This window comes from Nuphar pumila, chromosome 15, assembly GCF_984573655.1.
Source record: "Nuphar pumila chromosome 15, dmNupPumi1.hap1.1, whole genome shotgun sequence".
Classification (NCBI taxonomy): domain Eukaryota; kingdom Viridiplantae; phylum Streptophyta; class Magnoliopsida; order Nymphaeales; family Nymphaeaceae; genus Nuphar; species Nuphar pumila.
In genome coordinates, this window is record NC_143263.1 from 81507834 (window position 1) to 81528207 (window position 20374).

The 20374-nt window shown below is 37.2% G+C and overlaps 1 protein-coding gene across 2 annotated transcripts in view; it reads left to right on the plus strand.

Moving 5' to 3' along the window:
• Positions 1-355: 355 nt before the first annotated feature.
• Positions 356-20374, plus strand: part of LOC149815760 (glycosyltransferase BC10-like) — a 33348-nt gene continuing 13329 nt past the window's right edge. The window contains exons 1-9 of one of the 2 annotated variants that reach the window (XM_089989463.1): positions 356-675; positions 747-863; positions 964-1064; positions 1456-1527; positions 1779-1860; positions 1995-2075; positions 6679-6717; positions 15246-15311; positions 15512-15658. In XM_089989463.1, the coding sequence (XP_089845589.1) occupies positions 439-675; positions 747-863; positions 964-1064; positions 1456-1527; positions 1779-1860; positions 1995-2075; positions 6679-6717; positions 15246-15311; positions 15512-15658 (942 nt within the window). In that variant the 5' untranslated portion in view covers positions 356-438. The remainder of the gene's footprint in view (positions 676-746; positions 864-963; positions 1065-1455; positions 1528-1778; positions 1861-1994; positions 2076-6678; positions 6718-15245; positions 15312-15511; positions 15659-20374) is intronic. The other variant, XM_089989464.1, reaches the window with a different exon arrangement.

Below are 20374 nucleotides of genomic sequence, written 5' to 3' on the forward strand. Positions count from 1 at the left end.
TAGGTTAACCACACTTCATGAGAGAGAAAGAGAGAGAGAGAGAGAGAGAGAGAGTCAATTCTTTTGAAATTTAACTTTCTGTTATACCTTTTTAATGTCCTTCCTTTCTGCTTTTTCACTTGATGCAGTAACAAAAATTTGAATCCAATTTCATGTGATCATCATTTTTCTTCTCATTTTATTTTGCTTTGATCGGTTGGAATTAGGATGTGAATAAATACAGCTGGCGCTAACTCAAGGTTTCACTGATAAAAGTTTAGCGGCGCTTTGGGTTATCAGTGGCGGTGTCTTCTAACTTGTGATTCATCGTAAAACACTTTTGAAGTCAGGCGTGCGGGGACTACTCTTTCACAAAAAGAGGAAACAAAAATAGAGAAAGGGTGTTGCTGCAGTGTTCTATCTTTCTGTGGTGCTGAGCAAAAAATTGCAGGTGCTGTGATGAAGAAGAGACCGTCGGCCCCGTACTTCTGGCTGGGCCTGAGGGTGGTGATCCCGCTCTGCGTCGTCCTCTGCATCTTCGCCATCCGCCGCGTCGCCGACGACCCCCGATTCGCGCCCAGCCCGCCGATCCCGGCTATTTTCAATGCGCCAGTTAGCGGCGCGCCGAAGATCGCCTTCCTCTTCCTCGCCCGGCGACACCTTCCTCTCGATTTCCTCTGGCAGCATTTCTTCAAGGTATCCCATTGTTCTCCCCTTATGGATGGTTCTTTGGATCGGGGCTCCGGTATGAAGAGTCTAGGGCACAGAGTGCAGGTGAGGAGAGGTTCTCCATTTACGTGCACTCGCGGCCCGGATTCGTCTTCGACCACACGACGACGGAGTGCTCCTATTGCTACGGGCGCCAGTTGAATCATAGCATTCAGGTTTGGGCTTTTTTTTTTCCTTTATTGATCGGCGGTAGCTGAATTGGTTCAATTGTTGCTTTCGATGTTTGAATTTCTGACTATTGGGGTGGGGATGTAGGTTGCTTGGGGAGAGGCGAGCATGATCCAAGCGGAGCGTATGTTGTTTGCTGAAGCTCTTCAGGATCAAGCGAATCAACGCTTTGTTCTTGTTTCTGACAGGTTGCCATGTCTTCCATGAGTTTCTTACCAATTGCATCCATAATTTTATCATATTAGCCAAATGTTCCCATGTTTTCCTCATTTCTGTTGAATTATTGTATACAATAGTTAGGCAGTTGTCATTCGTTAATTTTTGTTGATTGGCTTGATAGTTGGAATTGTTCTATTGCGACTATTTCGGGAATGAATGTTCAATTTCTTTGATAGCAGAAAACAATAATGGAGTTTTTCTCTTCGCACGATCTTTTTCTTGTTGGCGTCATTGCAGTTGCGCCTTTCTAGCTTCTGCATTGCAAATTTCGTTCTAAACTTTCTAGGATCGACTGATTCTGTGTTGTATGGTGATCTCAATTATCGGGTTCAGAACTAATGATGGCAATCTTTAGTGCAGTTGTGTTCCTTTGTACAACTTCAGCTATGTGTATGACTATTTGATGTCTTCTCCAAGAAGTTTTGTGGACAGGTGGGTGAAGGGACTTAGTTCCTGATCTGATATATATTATGTGTGTGTGTGTGTGTGTGTGTGTTTCTTTTTGGTTCTTTAGTTGCCCCTATTTGTGTAAGGAATATAACAATATAACTTCTACATTAGGTGCTTCATACATCTTTTCACTTTGTGACTATTTCAAGCATTATTTTGTTGTGAACTTGCAATGTTTTCTTCTCATGTTTCTGTGATTGTTCATGTCATTTTCCGTTCCCTGTTATTTCTAGCTTTCTTGATTTAAAAGAATCTCGCTACAACCCTAAGATGTCACCTACGATACCAAAAGATAAGTGGAGGAAGGGCTCACAGGTTTTGTTTCACTCTGATCATGACATCTTTGTGCTTATTTTGCTTTTATGAAAATTGAAATTTGGGTTTGAAAGATAATGTCTCATTATTAATATTTTCTTCTAACTTTGGGTTTATTTCATGTTGCTTTTCAGTGGATTACTGTAACCAGAAGACATGCTGAGGTCATCATTGCTGATGACAAAGTCTTTCAGACTTTCAAGAATCATTGCATGGTACAACCTGGTTAATGAATCACATTAAGCTTTATTTGGTGTTAAAAGCCTAGAATTGATTATTAGTCATTATATGCTGGGTTTGGCTGGCTCTGATTGGGTCTCTAAGATATCAATTATCAATTTTAATTATTGGAGTTTGTTTGATGAATTATATATTTTAGCTATACGTGCTGAATTTAAACTTCCTGAGTACATCAAGATATGGTTAATTTTCTTTTTTTATTTTAAATCTCCATGCAAGTTATAGAAGTTAAGAATGCATATTGTATAGCTCGAGAATAGATAGTTGAATCTAATACAAATGGAATATATTATGAGTATGTTGAAATGTAATATAGTTTTCATGATTCTTTTGTGCTACCCTACATTTGTGTACATATCTTTATTTATAGGGGTATCTTTGTATCTTTACCTTAGTTAGTTGTAACTAAGCGCATGTCCCCCTCTATGTAACATAGACACGTCGATGCACCTGCCGTGCCCGTGTCGACGCTGCTCGACACGGGTACGGGTACGGGTACATGTTGGGTGAGGTCCAACTCAACATGACCCAAATAACAGTTTTTTTTGTGTGTGTTTTGACCTGGGTCAAAGGACAGGGCCATTTTGGTTCCCACCTTAACCCCGATAAACCCTACCCCCCTCATTGTTACTTATTATTGAATTTTGAATAAAATAATCTTGTTTGTTGTTAGTGTGTGTGTGTATATATATATGTAACATAGACTTCCTGAGTACATCAAGATATGGTTAATTTTCTTTTTTTATTTTAAATCTCTATGCAAGTTATAGAAGTTAAGAATGCATATTGTATAGCTCGAGAATAGATAGTTGAATCTAATACAAATGGAATATATTATGAGTATGTTGAAATGTAATATAGTTTTCATGATTCTTTTGTGCTACCCTACATTTGTGTACATATCTTTATTTATAGGGGTATCTTTGTATCTTTACCTTAGTTAGTTGTAACTAAGCGCATGTCCCCCTCTATGTAACATAGACACGTCGATGCACCTGCCGTACCCGTGTCGACGCTGCTCGACACGGGTACGGGTACGGGTACATGTTGGGTGAGGTCCAACCCAACATGACCCAAATAACAGTTTTTTTTGTGTGTGTTTTGACCTGGGTCAAAGGACAGGGCCATTTTGGTTCCCACCTTAACCCCGATAAACCCTACCCCCCTCATTGTTACTTATTATTGAATTTTGAATAAAATAATCTTGTTTGTTGTTAGTGTGTGTGTGTGTGTGTGTGTGTGTGTGTGTGTGTGTGTGTGTGTGTGTGTGTATACATAGCCGTGTCCACATACCTACATTTTTTGGATTTTCTGTGTCGTACCCTCCGTACTTGTACCCATACCCATGTGACATTGGTCCCCCTTTAAAGCCGGAGATCCTCCCCCTGCTGTGGGCTGCCAGCCCCTCTGAAAAGGGGTTTTCGAGGGGCTGGGCACAGGTTGGATCCGGGTCGGGTCTGGATCCGACCTGGGTCCGATCTCTTTTATTTATTTATTTTTTTTAAACTGGGTTTTACATCTTTAGAGGCCAATCTTGGTCCCCTTCCAATTGATTCTGATGATACAGTTCAAGTTAGTCCCTCTCCTCTCCCTCATGTACTCCATAATTCTCGTGTTTCTGTTCTTCCCACTAGATTTGTTTCATATGAATTCTTTTCTTCAAAACATCGTGCATTCTTAGCTCTTATTCATTCCTATGTTGAGTTTGATTCTTATGTAGAGGCAACCTCTCAAGAGGAATGACAGAGAGCAATGGTTGAAGAGTTGGATGCATTGAAAAGAATGCAAACTTGGGAGCTTGTGAAACTATCACCTGGAAGGAATGTAGTAGGGTGCAAATGGGTTTACAAGATCAAAACAAAGGCAGATGGCTCAATGGAAAGATACAAAGTTAGATTGGTTGTCAAAGGCTATAGTCAACAGTATGACATAGACTATGCAAAAACATTTGTTCAAGTATCACATATGACCTTCATTAGAACTCTTCTTGTGGTAGCAGCTCTTAAGGGATGAAATTTGTGGCATTTGGTTGTGAAAAAATGCCTTCTTGAATGGTAATTTAGATAAAGAAGTTTATATGGCAGTTCCTCATGGATATTCTCATTCAAAAGGGTGGTTTGAGAAATTTAGCTCAACTGTGAGGTCATTGGGTTTTGAACAAAGTCATCATGATCCAGCTCTATTTATCTCATTATCATGTCATGTAAAATGAATGCTCCTCTTATATGTGGATGACATGATTGTTACAGGTGATGATGTTCAAAAGATTGCAGAGACAAAAGAAAAGCTAGTCAAAATATTTGAAATGGAGGATTTGAAAATTTTGAAGTATTTTGTTGGCCTTGAAGTAACTCAAGGTGTGGGATTTATTTGGCTCAACATAAATATGCCATAGAATTGGTAACAAAAACAAAACTTGCTAAGGATACAAAATGAGTGGATTCTCTTATTAGAGGCAAATGCGAAACTAAGAGCTTTAGATTGGGAGATATTGGAAGATTCTACTATGTATAGACAATTGATTGGGAGTTTGATTTATCTTACCATTACAAGGCCAAATATTTCCTATGTTGTACATGTTAGTCAGTTTATGAGCTCTCCAAGATCACTACATCTAGCAGCAGTTCTAAGGATAGTTAGATATGTCAGAGACACCATGCAGTATGATATGTTTTTATCCTCATCTACTTCATGTGACCTTAGCGCATATTGTGATGCTGTTTTTTGAGGATCCACCAAAGATAGATTATCTACTTTTTGGTTTTTTTGTGTTTCTTGGAAGCTCATTGATTTCATGGAAGAGCAAGAAACAACAAAGAATATCCTTATCCACAACTGAAACTGAGTATAAGGCCATGACACAAGCAACCACAGAACTTATATGGATCGGGTGGCTATTGAAAGATGTTGGTGTAGACATTTGTGAAAAGACTCCTTTCTATTGTGACAACATGAGTTCCAATTCACATTGCCAAAAATCTTGAATTTCATGAGAGGACAAAGCACATAGAAATTGATTTGTCATTTTACCAGACATGCCTATGAGGATGAAATCATCTCGCTTTCACATGTGGGAACCAAAGAGCAAATAGCTGATGTGTTCGCCAAGAGTCTCTCTCCGTCTCACTTTAGAACATTTCTTTTCAAACTTGGAATGATTCCATTAGCATCATTTCATGTTTGGAGGGGGGGAGTGTTGAAATGTAATATAGTTTTCATGATTCTTTTGTGCTACCCCACATTTGTGTACATATCTTTATTTATAGGGGTATCCTTGTATTTTTACCTTAGTTTGTTGTAACTAAGAGCATGTCCCCATTTAAAGGGGTTGTATTCTCTCATTCCACTTGTTTGGCAATGATCAGAACCACTTGGGAGAGGCTTGAGGTTAGCTTGAGATCACTTGTTCAACAAATGAGCTAAGTGTGAGTACAAAACAAGTTTTCTCTAGTTAAATGAGCTGAACTCAAGCTTAAGCTTGGCTCACTTAAAGGCAACAAGCTTTCTCTAAGACTTTGTGATATTTCATAATTTTTTTCCTTTTTGATAACTTGAACATGTTGGCTTGAGTTTAGATGAGACATGCTTGAACTTGATTGAGTTGAGCTTGAACATTGTCTTCTACGGAACCTAGTTTGAACCACCATGATTTGGGTGTGCACAACCCTAGTTCCACTTGTAATGCATGTGAGCTTCTGAGGCCAAAGGGAGGGAGAAGTTGTGTAGCTGTTGTTGGAGTATAAGAGTATAATGTTATTAAAAAAACATGGGCTGGGCCAATATGGATAGGTTTTCCTTCAAATTATTTCATTGTGGATTGACGAGATTCATCACTCTTTGAAAACATAAATTTGGGCACATATTTGAGTTGCCTCCTAGAACCGGTTGTTTGGACTTCAAAAGGATCTAAGGTTGAAAATAGACTTCATACACAACCGAGGAACAAATATACTTAAATTCATGGTAAAATACTTGGTCAAGTGTCAGTTTTGCCAAAGGCTGTGACAAGTTGCCTGTTTATGTTTATGTAATTCCTTACAAAAAATGTTCAACAACAGATTTCAGCAATGAAAACGAAGATGAGAACAGAAAAAAAACAATGTAGTTGACATCCCTTTGGTTAGGATTTATCCTCAGAAACTTCATGGAAACTTGAGAAAAACTGCTTCTAAATTTGATATTTGTAGTAGTTCATGCCCATGGATATGTCAAGAGTTCATGCCTGTGGATGTGTTGGAAGTTTATGATCATGTTCTTCATTACATGATTCTTTCTTTTACCAATAACAATGAGAATGGTTACAGTTAGGAAGTGAGGAAACAATGAACGAGCTTTTATTTTTTCCTCTTTCCTAACTAGTTGGTTTTTTAAAAGATAAAAACTCTTCAATGTCAGTGTTTAAAAGTATGTAGAAATCTGAAAAATATGCTAACCAGTTTTGGATGCATTTTTTTCCTGGGTCCATCATGAATCCACACATCTACATGAATAAATTATGATTGGTTAGCATCAATTAGTATCAGCACTATAAAATTAACAGATTTGTAAGGACTTTTCACATTTTAAATCTTTCTACAGAGACGTCCGGAATTGGATCATGAAGCAGGTCGTAGTAGGGTGAGTTCACACTTTTTTTCTGCTGTCTTGACGTGACTTAATTTTTTCAATTGCATTGTTCCATCCATTCTGCTTGCTGCTTTTTCCTTTGATTGATGCTTAAGGTTTTGTAATTTACTTGCTATGGAGTAATATGTTTTCCTTGATTATTTAATCAATTTGATTAATCTGCTTGTGTAATCTCTTTAATTCAATGGTCTGTGCAAATCAAAATATCAAACTAATTTAAGTCAACCTTATAAAGAGGTGATGTGATTTGTTTGCCTTAATCATTGGTGTGTTGAAAGATTCTATTTGTTAGTGACCTTCTGTGTATCTGGGTCTCACCCAGCTATTGCTGGAAATTCTGCACATCCGTCATCATAGGGCTGTATTCAACTGAAAATCTAAACGCTGAATATAGTTGACAAGTGCATCAGGTGAATTTCTCAGTTATTCATTTGTTCATATTTGTGATTGGTGCATGCTGAGGAGGCATGACTGAGCTGTTTGGTCCATAGCCTCTGAAAGGTGAATTCCAAATTAAAGGAAGAAGGATCTTCAGATTTTTCTTTTTTCCTTTGCTCTTTATATTTAAAATGCAAAGTTTGATTAAAAGCCGAAAAAATCTAAGGTGTTACAAAGTTGCCACATCAGTATGTTCATAAAATGGAGCATGTAGAAAGGAGTAGAGAAAAGAACAGGCTTGCTACCTCCAAAGGTATAAAGTAGGGGTGTCAACGGGTCGGGTTTACCCGAACCAAACCCTATAGGGTCTGGGTATGGTGATAAATAATAAGACCCAATTAAGACCTGGGTCCGGACCCGAAGCTCCAATTAATACATGGACCCGGGTATAGTTTGTGGAATTTTATACCAGACCTGGACCCGACCCACAATTTTTCAATGTAAAAATGATAAAAAATATGATTTTAATGAGTATGGTCCGGGTCTGGTTCATGTAGTTCTTATCGGGTCCAGATATGGTTTTTCTTATAGTGGACCCAATTAGATCCAGGTCCGGACCCAATACCATACCCAAAAACTGGGTCCAAGTCTGGTTCCACCTGGGTCCAAACCAAACCCGACCCATTGACACCCTTAGCATAAACTCACCTGGCTTTACATGAGTCAATCTATGAATACTCCACCCTCATCATTGAATGGAGCCTGAACATTCATCTCCATCTGACTGAAGGCAAGGATAGTTGATAGCCTTATTCTAGTCTTCTTTCCATATTTACCGTGATAGTAAATAGCCAGGATTCCAATTAAGGTATCATGTCTTCCCCCTATGTTCGGTACATCTACTCAATCTTAAATATTCCTCTCACAATGAATCAAGTTAAAAATATCCACAAGGCAGTCAAGCTAATTTAAATTACTCATCCTTATAAGAAAGGCTTTGGAAGAAAAAGAAAAAAAGAAGAGAAGAAACACCATTGATATTTTTGTAATGATATAAGCAAAGTGGAAAACATCAAAATATTAGAAATTTGAGAATTAGTACAGATTTTATAAGTTAGGAGTTCTTTATGATAATGCTACCACATGTAAAAAACAATTTACTGGCATTTTCATAATATAATGATGGAATACCTTTGGTGGTGTTTTGTGGAAAACTTTCAGTAATATCATGATAGCTTTGACAATTGTGACTACGATCAGTCCCTAGGGGGCTTTCTCTTTCCCTGTTCCAACTCTTGGAGGTGAAATTCTAAAGCCTATTGGAACTACTAATTTTTCCATGACTTTCTTGCAGACTCTTTTGAGTGGTATTCCATTCATCTCTTCTAGGAGGATCATGTGTCTTTGCATAGAGAGGTAGTTGGATATTTGCAGTAAGTATCCATATTTTTCATCCAGTTTCTCTCTCTGGGGATCTTCAAGGTTTGTTAATAGGGCTTGGGATTTACATGCAACTTATCAATCAGTTGAGTTGCATCAAACACTTAATGGCCTGGGTGGTTTCAAACTTAGTAGTTCAAAGTCTCACTAGGTCAATGGGACCGTTTATCACATGGGGATATGGTAGTGTTGGACTGCCCTTCAAATTGGTCAAGATTTACTGGATCGCAAGATCATTTTGTTAAAATACATGTAATTCATATATATATATATATATGTTTATATACATATATATATATGTATTAACTAAAATACCCGATAGGGGTACTTGTTTCTTTTCTTTATTTTTTGTAAATTCTTTTTTTTCATTTTTTACTTTTTATTTTTTGCATTTTTGTCCACCTAAAAGGGGCCCCACCATGGAGTCGATGGGGCCCCCAACGGTCACATTTGTGACAGTTGGGGGCTCCCAACGACTCCATGGGAGCCCCTAGGTGGCTCTTCTTTTAAGGCCAAAAGGCCACTCCTCCTCTCCTCCTTTTTGTGTATAAATAGGGGTGAACCCCTCTTGTATTCTTCACTCTTGAGAGCTCTCTCTCTCTTTTCAATAAGAGACATTTATATTTTTATGTTGTGTTGTCTCTTGTGGGTTTGGGTGTTAGCCCTTTTTGTTTGTTCTTTAGTTGATGTTGTAAGTGCTTAATGCACTCTTTGCTTTTCCGCATATTTCATTACATGGTATCAGAGCCTTGTGTATGCTCTTCTTCTTAATATAGCTAGTTGTGTAGCTATATTTTTTTCTTATTGTATCTCTCTTCATTTATCCTCTTGTGAGTGATTAAAATGGAAGGAGAACAAAAGATTGATCTCTCCTTCAAGCTCAATGGCTCCAACTACATGATGTGGGCCGCCGCCATGGAGAACAACCTCAAAGGTAAAAAACTTTGGGGATACGTTATGGGCACCATTCCAGAACCACAACTCCAACTAACTAAGATTGATGGTGATAAAGAAAAAGCTCTTGAAGGAAATGCCCGCATGAAGGCCATTGAAGATCACCAATCTAAAGTGGAAGATTGGGAAAGTAAGCATGCCAAGATTCTTGCTTGGTTCATGAACAATGTGGAGCTCAAGATTTACGCCAACATTGCCAAGTTTCGGATGGCTAATGAAGCATGGTTCTTTATGAAAGGTATGTTTACTCAAAAAGACCTTGCTCGTCAATTCTTTCTTCAAGAAAAAATCCAGATTATCAAGCAAGGAGAAATGAGTGTAAGGGATTACTTTAGCACTCTTGGACCCCTATGGGATGAACTATCTTTACTAGAACCAAAATGGGTTTCTAGTGTGGATGTGGAATTAAGGAGAGAACAAATGGAAAAAGAGCACTTTTTCCAATTTTTACATGGGCTTAGGCCCGAATATGAACAAGTTAGATCTTCCCTCCTACATAGATCTAAGCCTCTTCCCTTGGAAGATGCCATAGCCGAAATATGCCAAGAAGAAACTCGTCTTGGCATGATTAAAGGAGGAGATGATGTTTTGGCCGTATCAAAACCCGACAACCATATAAAAGCTTACAAACCTCCACATTTTGGAAGGCAAAATAATTATAATGGCAACTATAGAAAAGTCATTTGCCATCATTGTCAAGAGTCGGGTCATATAAGACCTAATTGCCCTAAGTTGAATGAAGCACCTAAAAACAAGGTTGCTTCTGTTGAAGAAGCTACTCAAAAGAAAGAGGAAACCATCAAAGGGAAGGAATCTTTTTCTCTTGCTCAACTATCGGAAGCACTACAAACTCTACTCAAGATACCATCAACCTCGGGTGCCGCCATAGCTTCTTCCTCTCCTCTAGGTATGTCTTCTTGGATCCTTGACTCTGGACCTTCCTTTCATATGACCCCGCTTGAAAATGAGCTTTCTGATTTGTGTAATAACTATAAAAAACTCATATGTTTCAACTGCCGATGGTACATCTTTACAAGTAAAAAGTTTTGGAACTTTAAACTCTTCCAAAGATTTCTTTGTGCCAAACGTGAGAGTTGTACCTCAACTTAATTTAAATCTTCTCTCTGTTGCTCAAATATGTGATCATGGATGTGAAATCTCCTTCTCAATTAAGGATTGCTTTATACAGGATCTCCGGTCCGGGAAGCAGATTGGGCAAGGCCATAGGAGGGGAGATCTCTATTACATGAGCAACTTGAAACTCCCCACTAACTCTTTTTGTAACCATGTCCAAGATAAAAATATTGAAATTTGGCATCAAAGACTTGGACATCCAAGTTTCTCAAAAATGTACTCATTTCCATTTGAAAAGAAATTTTGTAATGAGAAACATTTTGTTTGCAATAATTGTATTTTTGGCAAAATGAAATCCACTCCTTTTCCAAACCTAACTTTTGTGTCTAAAAGACCTTTTGAGTTAGTCCATTCGGACGTTTGGGGTCCTTCCCCGGTCATGTCTAAAGGAGGGTACTCCTATTACGTTACTTTCATTGATGACTACACTAGGTATGTATGGATCTACTTTCTCAATTTAAAATCCGAAGTCTTTGACTTCTTCAAAAAATTTCATATGATAGTTAAAAATCAATTTTCAAGTAATATCTCTACTCTTAGATCCAATTCGGGTGGAGAATATTTATCAAATGAATTTCAAAACTATTTAGAAGTAAATGGAATTTGTCATCAAAGATCGTGTCATAGGACTCCCCAACAAAACGGCTTGGCCGAAAGAAAGCATAGACACATCATGGAAACCACTAGGACACTCCTTATTTCAAAAGAAATTCCGAAGAGTTTTTGGGCCGAAGCGGCCTTAACCTCAACTTGCTTAATAAATAGAATGATATCTTCATCCTTACAAAATACATCTCCATATGAAAAACTATTTGAAAGAACACCCGATTTCAATAGATTAAGAATTTTTGGGTGTAAATGTTTTGTCCTTACACATAAACGGGACAAATTATCTCCTAAAGCTATGGAATGTGTTTTCTTGGGATATGGAGAAAATCAAAAGGGTTTTAGATGTTTTGACTTAAAAAATAACAAACTCTATGTATCCAAAGATGTAACATTTTTGGAAAATGAAAATGGTTTTGTGAAAACTAAAGATATTAACGAAAGTGAATATGCTTTTTTATTTGATCTTTTATCTCAAGAAGATGAGACTCCTCACGAAAAGGAAATCTCTAATGAGTCTTTAAATGACCTAGAGGATATTCCTCTTGACAATGTTGTGGATGAAAGTAATAGACCAATCCAAACCTATGTTAGGCGTGGTCAACAAACTCAAATGAGCGCCTTAGAAAAATACTCTCAAGGATCCAACATAGAAGAAACCTCTTTAAGGAGATCCGGTCGGATCTCCAATCCTCCTAATAGGTTTGTTTCCTATGAGTCCCTAACTCCAAGGTATAGAGCGTGTCTAATTGTGTTGCACTCACTTCATGAACCTTCACACTATAATGAGGCCAAAAGCATTCCCCAATGGGTTGAAGCCATGAACTTAGAGCTTAGTGCCCTTGAAAAGGCAAAAACTTGGGAAATAACTTCGTTACCCACTGGAAAGAAATCCATTGGATGTAGATGGGTCTTCAAAATTAAAACTAAGAGTGATGGTTCATTAGAACGTTATAAAGCCCGATTAGTAGCTAAAGGATATGCTCAAGAATATGGTATAGATTATGAAGAAACCTTCGCACTTGTTGCTAGAATGACTAGTGTTAGGACTATTATTGCCATTGCGTCAGTGAAAAAATGGCCTATCTATCAACTAGATGTTAAAAATGCATTTCTGAATGACGAATTAAATGAAGAAGTTTACATGGATCCCCCACCAGGAGTATGTATTGGTAAAAATAAAATTCTCAAACTTAAAAAGGCATTATATGGTTTAAAACAAACCCCAAAAGCTTGGCACGATAGATTTAGTAATGTAATGACAAGTTTGAATTTTCGTTCATGTTATACTGACACTGCTTTGTTTGTGAAAAGTGCAGGGTCTTCAGTAGCTATTTTACTACTTTATGTTGATGATATGATCATCACTGGAAGTGATGAGCAAGGAATTTATGATATTAAGAAAGTTTTAAAAGAACATTTTGACATGTCTGATCTTGGTTTCTTAAGATACTTTTTAGGGATTGAAGTGGCGTACTCTCCTCGAGGGTACATTCTCTCTCAGATGAAACTGGCTGCTGACATTTGTTCCAAATCTGGTATCTCTGATGATAAGAAGACAGAAACCCCTGAAGTCATCAATGCAAAATTAAGGTTGGAAGATGGAACACCACTCGAGGATCCTACTCCCTACCGGCAACTTGTTGGGTCTTTAACCTACTTATCCATTACTCGGCCAGACATAGCTCATGTTGTCCACTCTGTCAGTCAGTTTCAACATGCACCTACAACCGTGCACATGAGTGCAGTCTTAAGGATCGTCAGATATATCAAAAACACCATAACTAAGGGAGTTTTTCTTTCCTCCTCCTCATCACTTGATTTAATTGCTTATACTGATGCTGATTGGGGAGGAAATTCCAATGACCGAGTCTCAACTACGGGATTTTGTGTTTTCTTAGGTGACTCTATGATTTCTTGGAGATGCAAGAAGCAGCACAAAGTATCCTTGTCCTCAACGGAAGCGGAATATCGTGCTATGGCCACTACAAATATGGAACTTGTATGGCTAAGAAGTCTCCTCGGTGATATGGGCATTGTCATCTCTACTCCTTCAAAGATGTGTTGTGACAATAAAAGTTCAATTTATATTGCAAGCAATCACACCTTCCATGAGTGTACTAAGCATATTGAGATGGATTGCCATTATTTACGTGATGAATACCTGAGAGGAACCATAGCACTACTTTATGTCACATCTGAGTACCAGTTGGCGGACTTCTTCACTAAGGTCCTTGCTGCTCCTCGTTTTTTGTTTCTCCTTAACAAGCTTTCGGTTATATCTCCGTAAAGGTTGAGGGAGGGTGTTAAAATACATGTAATTCATATATATATATATATATATGTTTATATACATATATATATGTATTAACTAAAATACCCGATAGAGGTATTTTAGTCTTTTCACAAGTACCCGACAGGGGTACTTGTTTCTTTTCTTTATTTTTTGTAAATTCTTTTTTTTTCATTTTTTACTTTTTATTTTTTGCATTTTTGTCCACCTAAAAGGGGCCCCACCATGGAGTCGATGGGGCCCCCAACGGTCACATTTGTGACCGTTGGGGGCTCCCAACGACTCCATGGGAGCCCCTAGGTGGCTCTTCTTTTAAGGCCAAAAGGTCACTTCTCCTCTCCTCCTTTTTGTGTATAAATAGGGGTGAACCCCTCTTGTATTCTTCACTCTTGAGAGCTCTCTCTCTTTTCAATAAGAGACATTTATATTTTTATGTTGTGTTGTCTCTTGTGGGTTTGGGTGTTGGCCCTTTTTGTTTGTTCTTTAGTTGATGTTGTAAGTGCTTAATGCACTCTTTGCCTTTCCGCATATTTCATTACACATTTCACTGAGTAATTTAGAACTTTGCTCATAGCATTTGTCATGTTGTAACAGAACTTTGTGAGGATTTGGCCACTCAATCCTCTACAGGTTGATGCAAAGCGCCAGTATTAGCCAATCAAAGTAACGGACATGAACAAGGGAGGTGTTGCAGATCTGTTATCTGCAGAGTGCTAATCATGTTTGTCCATTTTATTTGAGTCATTCATTCTCTGGGCTGTTGAACTTAATTAATCATTATGTTGTCAAGTGTTTTTGAAGACATGAGCTTGGCCTACCTATTGGCTTGTAAAGGACTTGGATTTCCATGAAGTTTCACTCGTGATTGATTCCAAAGACTGTCAAGTGATTGACAATCTGTGCCATGTTTTCCATTGGACTGTATGCTTGAGTCTTCTAAGCCGAGCAAAAGTTAAAGCTAATGTGAAGTTGAATGTGGACAACTCTATGTTTACTTTTGAGGTTCTAGCATTATATTTTCAATTAGGAGTGTAGGATGTATCCGACCGATGCAAAGTGTTCAGGCTATTCAAAGGAATACAGAAGACATGCAAACAAGGAGTTTCCCCGGATCCTTGCTCGATTGCATGCACATTATGTATCTTCACAAAGGGCTGCTAGTGCTGCACTACCCATTAATCTCCTTAATTGATAACCACAATAATCAAAACATAGCTTATAAGAGTCCATCATGACTTCATAAGTTTGACAAATACAAAAGGTAGGATGTGATAAGTTTTCAAAGTTGCCATTCCACTATCTCAAAGCCTGTACAATTTAGGTATAAGTTGTGATTCTTGAAGGGGGGGGTGCATCGAAAGCTACATAAAGAAAAAATGTGACTGATGATTTGGCTCGCGATGGAAGGGGGGCCTTGATTGACTGAATTAAAGAAATATTAAAACTGATATCCTGATATATTCTTTGGGCACTATTATCACATTGCAGGAAAGTTGTGCACATCTCTCTCTCTCTCTCTCTCTCTCTCTCTCTCTCTCTCTCTCTCTCTCTCTCTCTCTCTCTCTCTCTCCACCCATGTGTGGCACATGTACATGCATGCATATATATATATATATAAACTTTTTTTTGTGTACACACGTTACCATTTACACATGCACACACGTATACGTACACACACATACAATAAGTAACTAAATTTTTTTGTGTAATGTAGAGACCAATTGTTCAGAAGGAGCACAATTGTATTCCTGATGAGCATTATGTGCAGACCTTACTTTCTGTAAGTTTTGTATTTGCCTTCAATTATGTTTAAATGTTGTGGAATTTATACATCATTGATCATGTGGTTTACAAATATTGTTTGTACACTGTTACTACTGAATTTAAAATAGTAATATGGTAGGTATTACTTGTTTTCCATGTTATTGATCATTGATTGATGTTTTTGGTGCTTATGCTAACTTCTTGCTTTGGATTTAGATGATGAATCTTGAGAATGAACTTGAAAGAAGAACTCTAACATATACATCGTGGAATCAATCTGCAACCGAGATGGAAAGGCAAGGTTGGCATCCTATAACATTCAAATATGCCGATGTAGATCTCAAGCATGTCCAGCAAATAAAGGTGTGTCATAAGCTCCAAGATCATCCTGTTAGTAAGCATGCATTGTTTGGGTCTTGTTATGAAGCATACCTCCATTATAGTGTCACCATTTCATGACAATAAAATAGCATGTGAGCGCATGCATGTGTACCAAAGTCTCGAGGATACCTCTGTGAGGCAATTTCTTGGGATATTGTGGGATTTTTCTATAAAGTCTCAAGAAAATTTTGAGATTAATAAAAGAAAACATAAAAGATGAAGATACGAAGATTTAACAATAAATCTTATTTAAAACATAGAGAAACTGAGAAATTTGAAAATATTCTGACGTGAAAATATTTTTAAATTGATGCTATTTTTAAAATGTTTCATATTTTCTCCTTTTCATAGTTTTCCATTATATTGTGGACTTTTCATTGTTCATGTAGCAAACTTAGTTTGCCTTTGACATGCATTGTTAACATAGTTAATCCAACATTTCTGAAGCATGGTCAGTGTCATTATATTGACTGTATATATGTCTTTTTACCGTATTTTTCTTTTAAATTATGTTGTGTCTTTCTTTTGTCAGTTGTTTTTCTTCTATCATTCGTCATTGTGTCATATTACTTCTAAGTTGAGTTTTCTTTGTAGTTTGTGCTTCACTTTTTAGAGTAAATTGCAACAAATCACCTGAAAGATGATCTCTGTGCACGAAACCACATAGCCTTTTGGTTATTACATTGTATAGCATGGAATTTTTGCCTGTGTATCAAATGCATACTTGGTCCTATAATCATAATATGCTTTAATCAAATAAGCTGGCTAAAATATGTTTGACGCTTATTTTGCTATCTAAAGGACATTCTGTTTCTATTTCATCAATGAAAGGTAAAAATATATAAGTTAGATGTTGTATTCAATAGATGGAAAACCAGGTGGCTTTTTAATTTAACCTCTTTCATTGTATGCATTTAATTGCCTAAGCCATTAGGATATAAACATGTCCATGGGGCCTACTTTCATGAAATTATCTTTTTTGAAAGGCTAGCTGGGGTTAGGCGGACCCCTACCAGAACAACAGCCGCTCCATGTGGCAGAGGGATTCGATCCTGGGCCTTCAGCTTGACACAGGACCTTGCTTACCCCATGGGATACCACCTCGCTGGTACTTTCATGAAATTATCATGTTTGTCATATATCTACCTTGTGTATTTTCTGTATTATCTGTAAAGACAAGATTTGGGTCAAATTCGCTTATTGATGCTTTATATAGCATACTTTTTTTAATGCAAAAACATGTAATAAAATATGAAGAACACAACCAAGTGCCTCTTATGGGAAAGTACAACACACACAAATGGAGACTACTTATAAGTCAAGATACAATTACAAACACAATGCCACTCATGGGCAAGAGAGAAAGCATAAAAAATATATAGACTTTATTGAGAAAGAGCTTGAGAACAAGCATAATATACAAGAGGAGATTCATCCCCTATTTATAAACAAAAGGGACATCAAGAGTCATTGGGAGTACTCCCAATGGCTAGAAATATAGCCGTTGGGAGCACTCCCAACAGCTCTATTTCAAGGGCATTATAAAGTCTATAATGCCCTTGATAAAAGAAATAAAATACATAAAAATAGAAAACCCTAAAGTGCTCCTATTGAACACAACTATTTACATAAAGTTAAAAAACTAAAATACCCCTAATGGGTATTACCTATTACATCAATATATATATATATATATACATATTAATATATGCATATATATATACTTCAACACTCTCCCTTAAACATATAGTGTAATAACTAAAAGTTTGTTAAGCTAAAAGTGAAGCCGAAGAGAGGAAAGGGCTTTTGTAAAGAAGTCGGCCAACTGAAATTCTGATGCTACGTATAGTAAGATGATGGTTTTCTTCAGGTACTTTTCACAAAGATATTGACAATTCTCAATATCTTTGGTGCGTTCATGAAATGTATGATTGTCAGCTATGTAGATGGCATTTTTATTATCACAGCATAACCTTGAGGGTGATTGCACATGCACCCCCATGTCTTTCAATAATCTTCTCAACCACACAATTTCAGATGTTCTAATGGTCATGACCCAGTACTCAGCTTTGGTTGACGATAATGACACATTCTGTTGTTTGTTGCATTTCCAAGATACCAGAAAATCACCTACAAAGACACAAAAACCTATAGTTGAGTGTATATTATTAGGATCTCCTCCCCAGTTAGAGTGAGTATAAACAATTAATTTAAGTGGGGAGGATGAAGACAAAATAGTCTCTTTAGAACCAGAATTTTGTAAATATCTAATAATACACATAACGGCATTCATGTGCACAATGGTAGGGGATTGTTGGAATTGACTAGTTGTATGGACGACATGTGAGATATCAGGTCTGGTGATAGTCAAATATGTGAGAGCCCCAATCATTTGCAATAAAGAGTAGGATCGTCCAGAGGTGTGTCATCATCTATCTTCATTTTTTGCATTTATCACTTCAGGAGTGTTCGTCATTTTCTTATTTGTAATTTCAGACATGTGTATTATGTCAGATGCAAACTTTGATTGAGTAAAAAAATAGCCACGAGCAGAATATGCAACTTCAATCCCTAAGAAATATCCTAGAAAACCTAAATCAGTCATTTCAAAGCTTTGTTTTAAAACATTCTTAATAAAACTAACTTCTTGTTTGTCTCCTCCAGTGATGATCATGTTGTCAATTTAGAGAAGAAAAATAACAATACCTGCATCAGATCTCTTGATAAACAAAGCAATGTAAATAGGCCAACCTTTAATGGTTGGCTACAACTATAAGGGTTATGACACAAGTCATCCTAGCTACTGGAGTAAATGTTTCATCATAGTCTATTTCATACTCTTGAGAATAACTCTTGACCACTAATCTAGCCTTTTGTCTCTCTAAAGTTTTATCACTCTTGGTTTTAATTTTAAACACCCATCTATAGCTTATCGTCTTCTTTCTATGAGTAAGGTTTTAGATTTTTTTAAGGCTTGTATTTCATCATTCATAATACTTACCCCTTCAGGATGTCAAGAGGCCTGGTTGTATAAGGAGGGTTTAAAGTAAAAAATGTCTTGGCCAAACAATCTCTATATTGAGTAAAATTTTCGTAAGATACAAATCTATCTGGAGGCCTTTGTGTTCTTTCTAATTTTCTAAGAGTGCTTTGTTTTTTATTTTTGATGTTAGAATATTGTTCTAAGGCATTAGGATGTCTATCATCAGTTCTTCTATATTGGGTAACTAAAGGTCCACCATCAATGTCATGAGACTCACCACACAGGATATTGTTTTGAAGTTCATCGTTAACATCATTGTTGTTTTATACTGTAGAGAAAAGCACTGAACCCTAGATAGAGAGAGAGAAGAGAGAGAGAGAGAGAGAGAGAGAGGCTTAAAGAGAAGACTTGCACAGGAAGAGAGGACTCGATAATCTTATTAGGGTCTCTCTCTATGTTAAATAGAGAGAGGCTTAAAGAAAAAATTACAGCCAAGTCCATAATGAAGGTAAAATTACAAATAGCATTAAATATAAACTAACGGCACTTAAAACCACCTGTCTTCAACACTCCCCCTCAAGCTGGAGCATAGATATCAATCATGCTCAGCTTGTTGAAATGAAATGGGGATCTTCGAAACACGAGCTTAGATTAACAAGGGCAAGTGTCAAGAATGACACTAAAGCATAACCCTTAAAAAGGGTATAACTGGAAACAAAATAAAAATAAAAATGTATTCTTTATTGATATGAAAAACCAATTGCTTAAGAAGCATTGGAATAAAATACAAGAGGGGCTGCACCCCTTTATATACACAGCTGAAAGAGGACTCAATAGAGCTGTTGGGCACAGTCCAACAGCTCTATTAAGAGCTGTTGGACTGTGTCAGTCCAACAGCTCTATTGCTAGTCAAGTCTGGACAGGACTTGACTAGCAACAGTCATTCTAGTTCAAACTGAACTAGATGACGTAAAGACAAAAAATAAAAATAAAGAAAAAAAATTACAGAAAAGAAAGAAATGAAAAATGTATTTATATATATATAATAATATAATATTATTATATATACATATATGTACAGTTTTACATTTTAACAATCCCCCTCAAACTTACGGTACAATGAGCGAAAGTTTGTCTAAGAGAAAGTGAAATCGGGGAGCAGCGAGAGGCTTTGTAAAGAAGTCTGCTAACTGATATTCTGAAGTGACATATGGCAGATCAATTATCCCGTGTAGATATTCCTCTCTGACGTAGTGACAATCCATTTTGATGTGTTTGGTGCGTTCGTGGAATGTTCTGTTACTGGCAATGTAGATCGCACTTTTGTTGTCACAACACATTTGTGAAGCCTTTGTTGCTTCAGCTCCCATGTCAGCAAGCAGTCGTCGGAGCCAAACTACTTTCATGGTCGTGGTTGACATGACTCTGTATTCAGCTTCGGTGGATGAGAGAGATATCTTCTAATGTTTTTACACCTCCATGAGATTAATGATTCCCCTAAAAAGACACAAAAGCCAGTGGTTGAGTGTCTGTTATTGGGATCACCTCCCCAATCAGCATCAGTATATGCAATTAAATCAAGAGAAGAGGAGGAAGATAAGAAAAATCCTTGTGAAAGAGAGGACTTGATGTATCTGATAATACGCATGACTGCTCCCATATGAACAGAAGTAGGAGCATGTTGAAATTGACTTGTTGTATGAACAACATGTGCT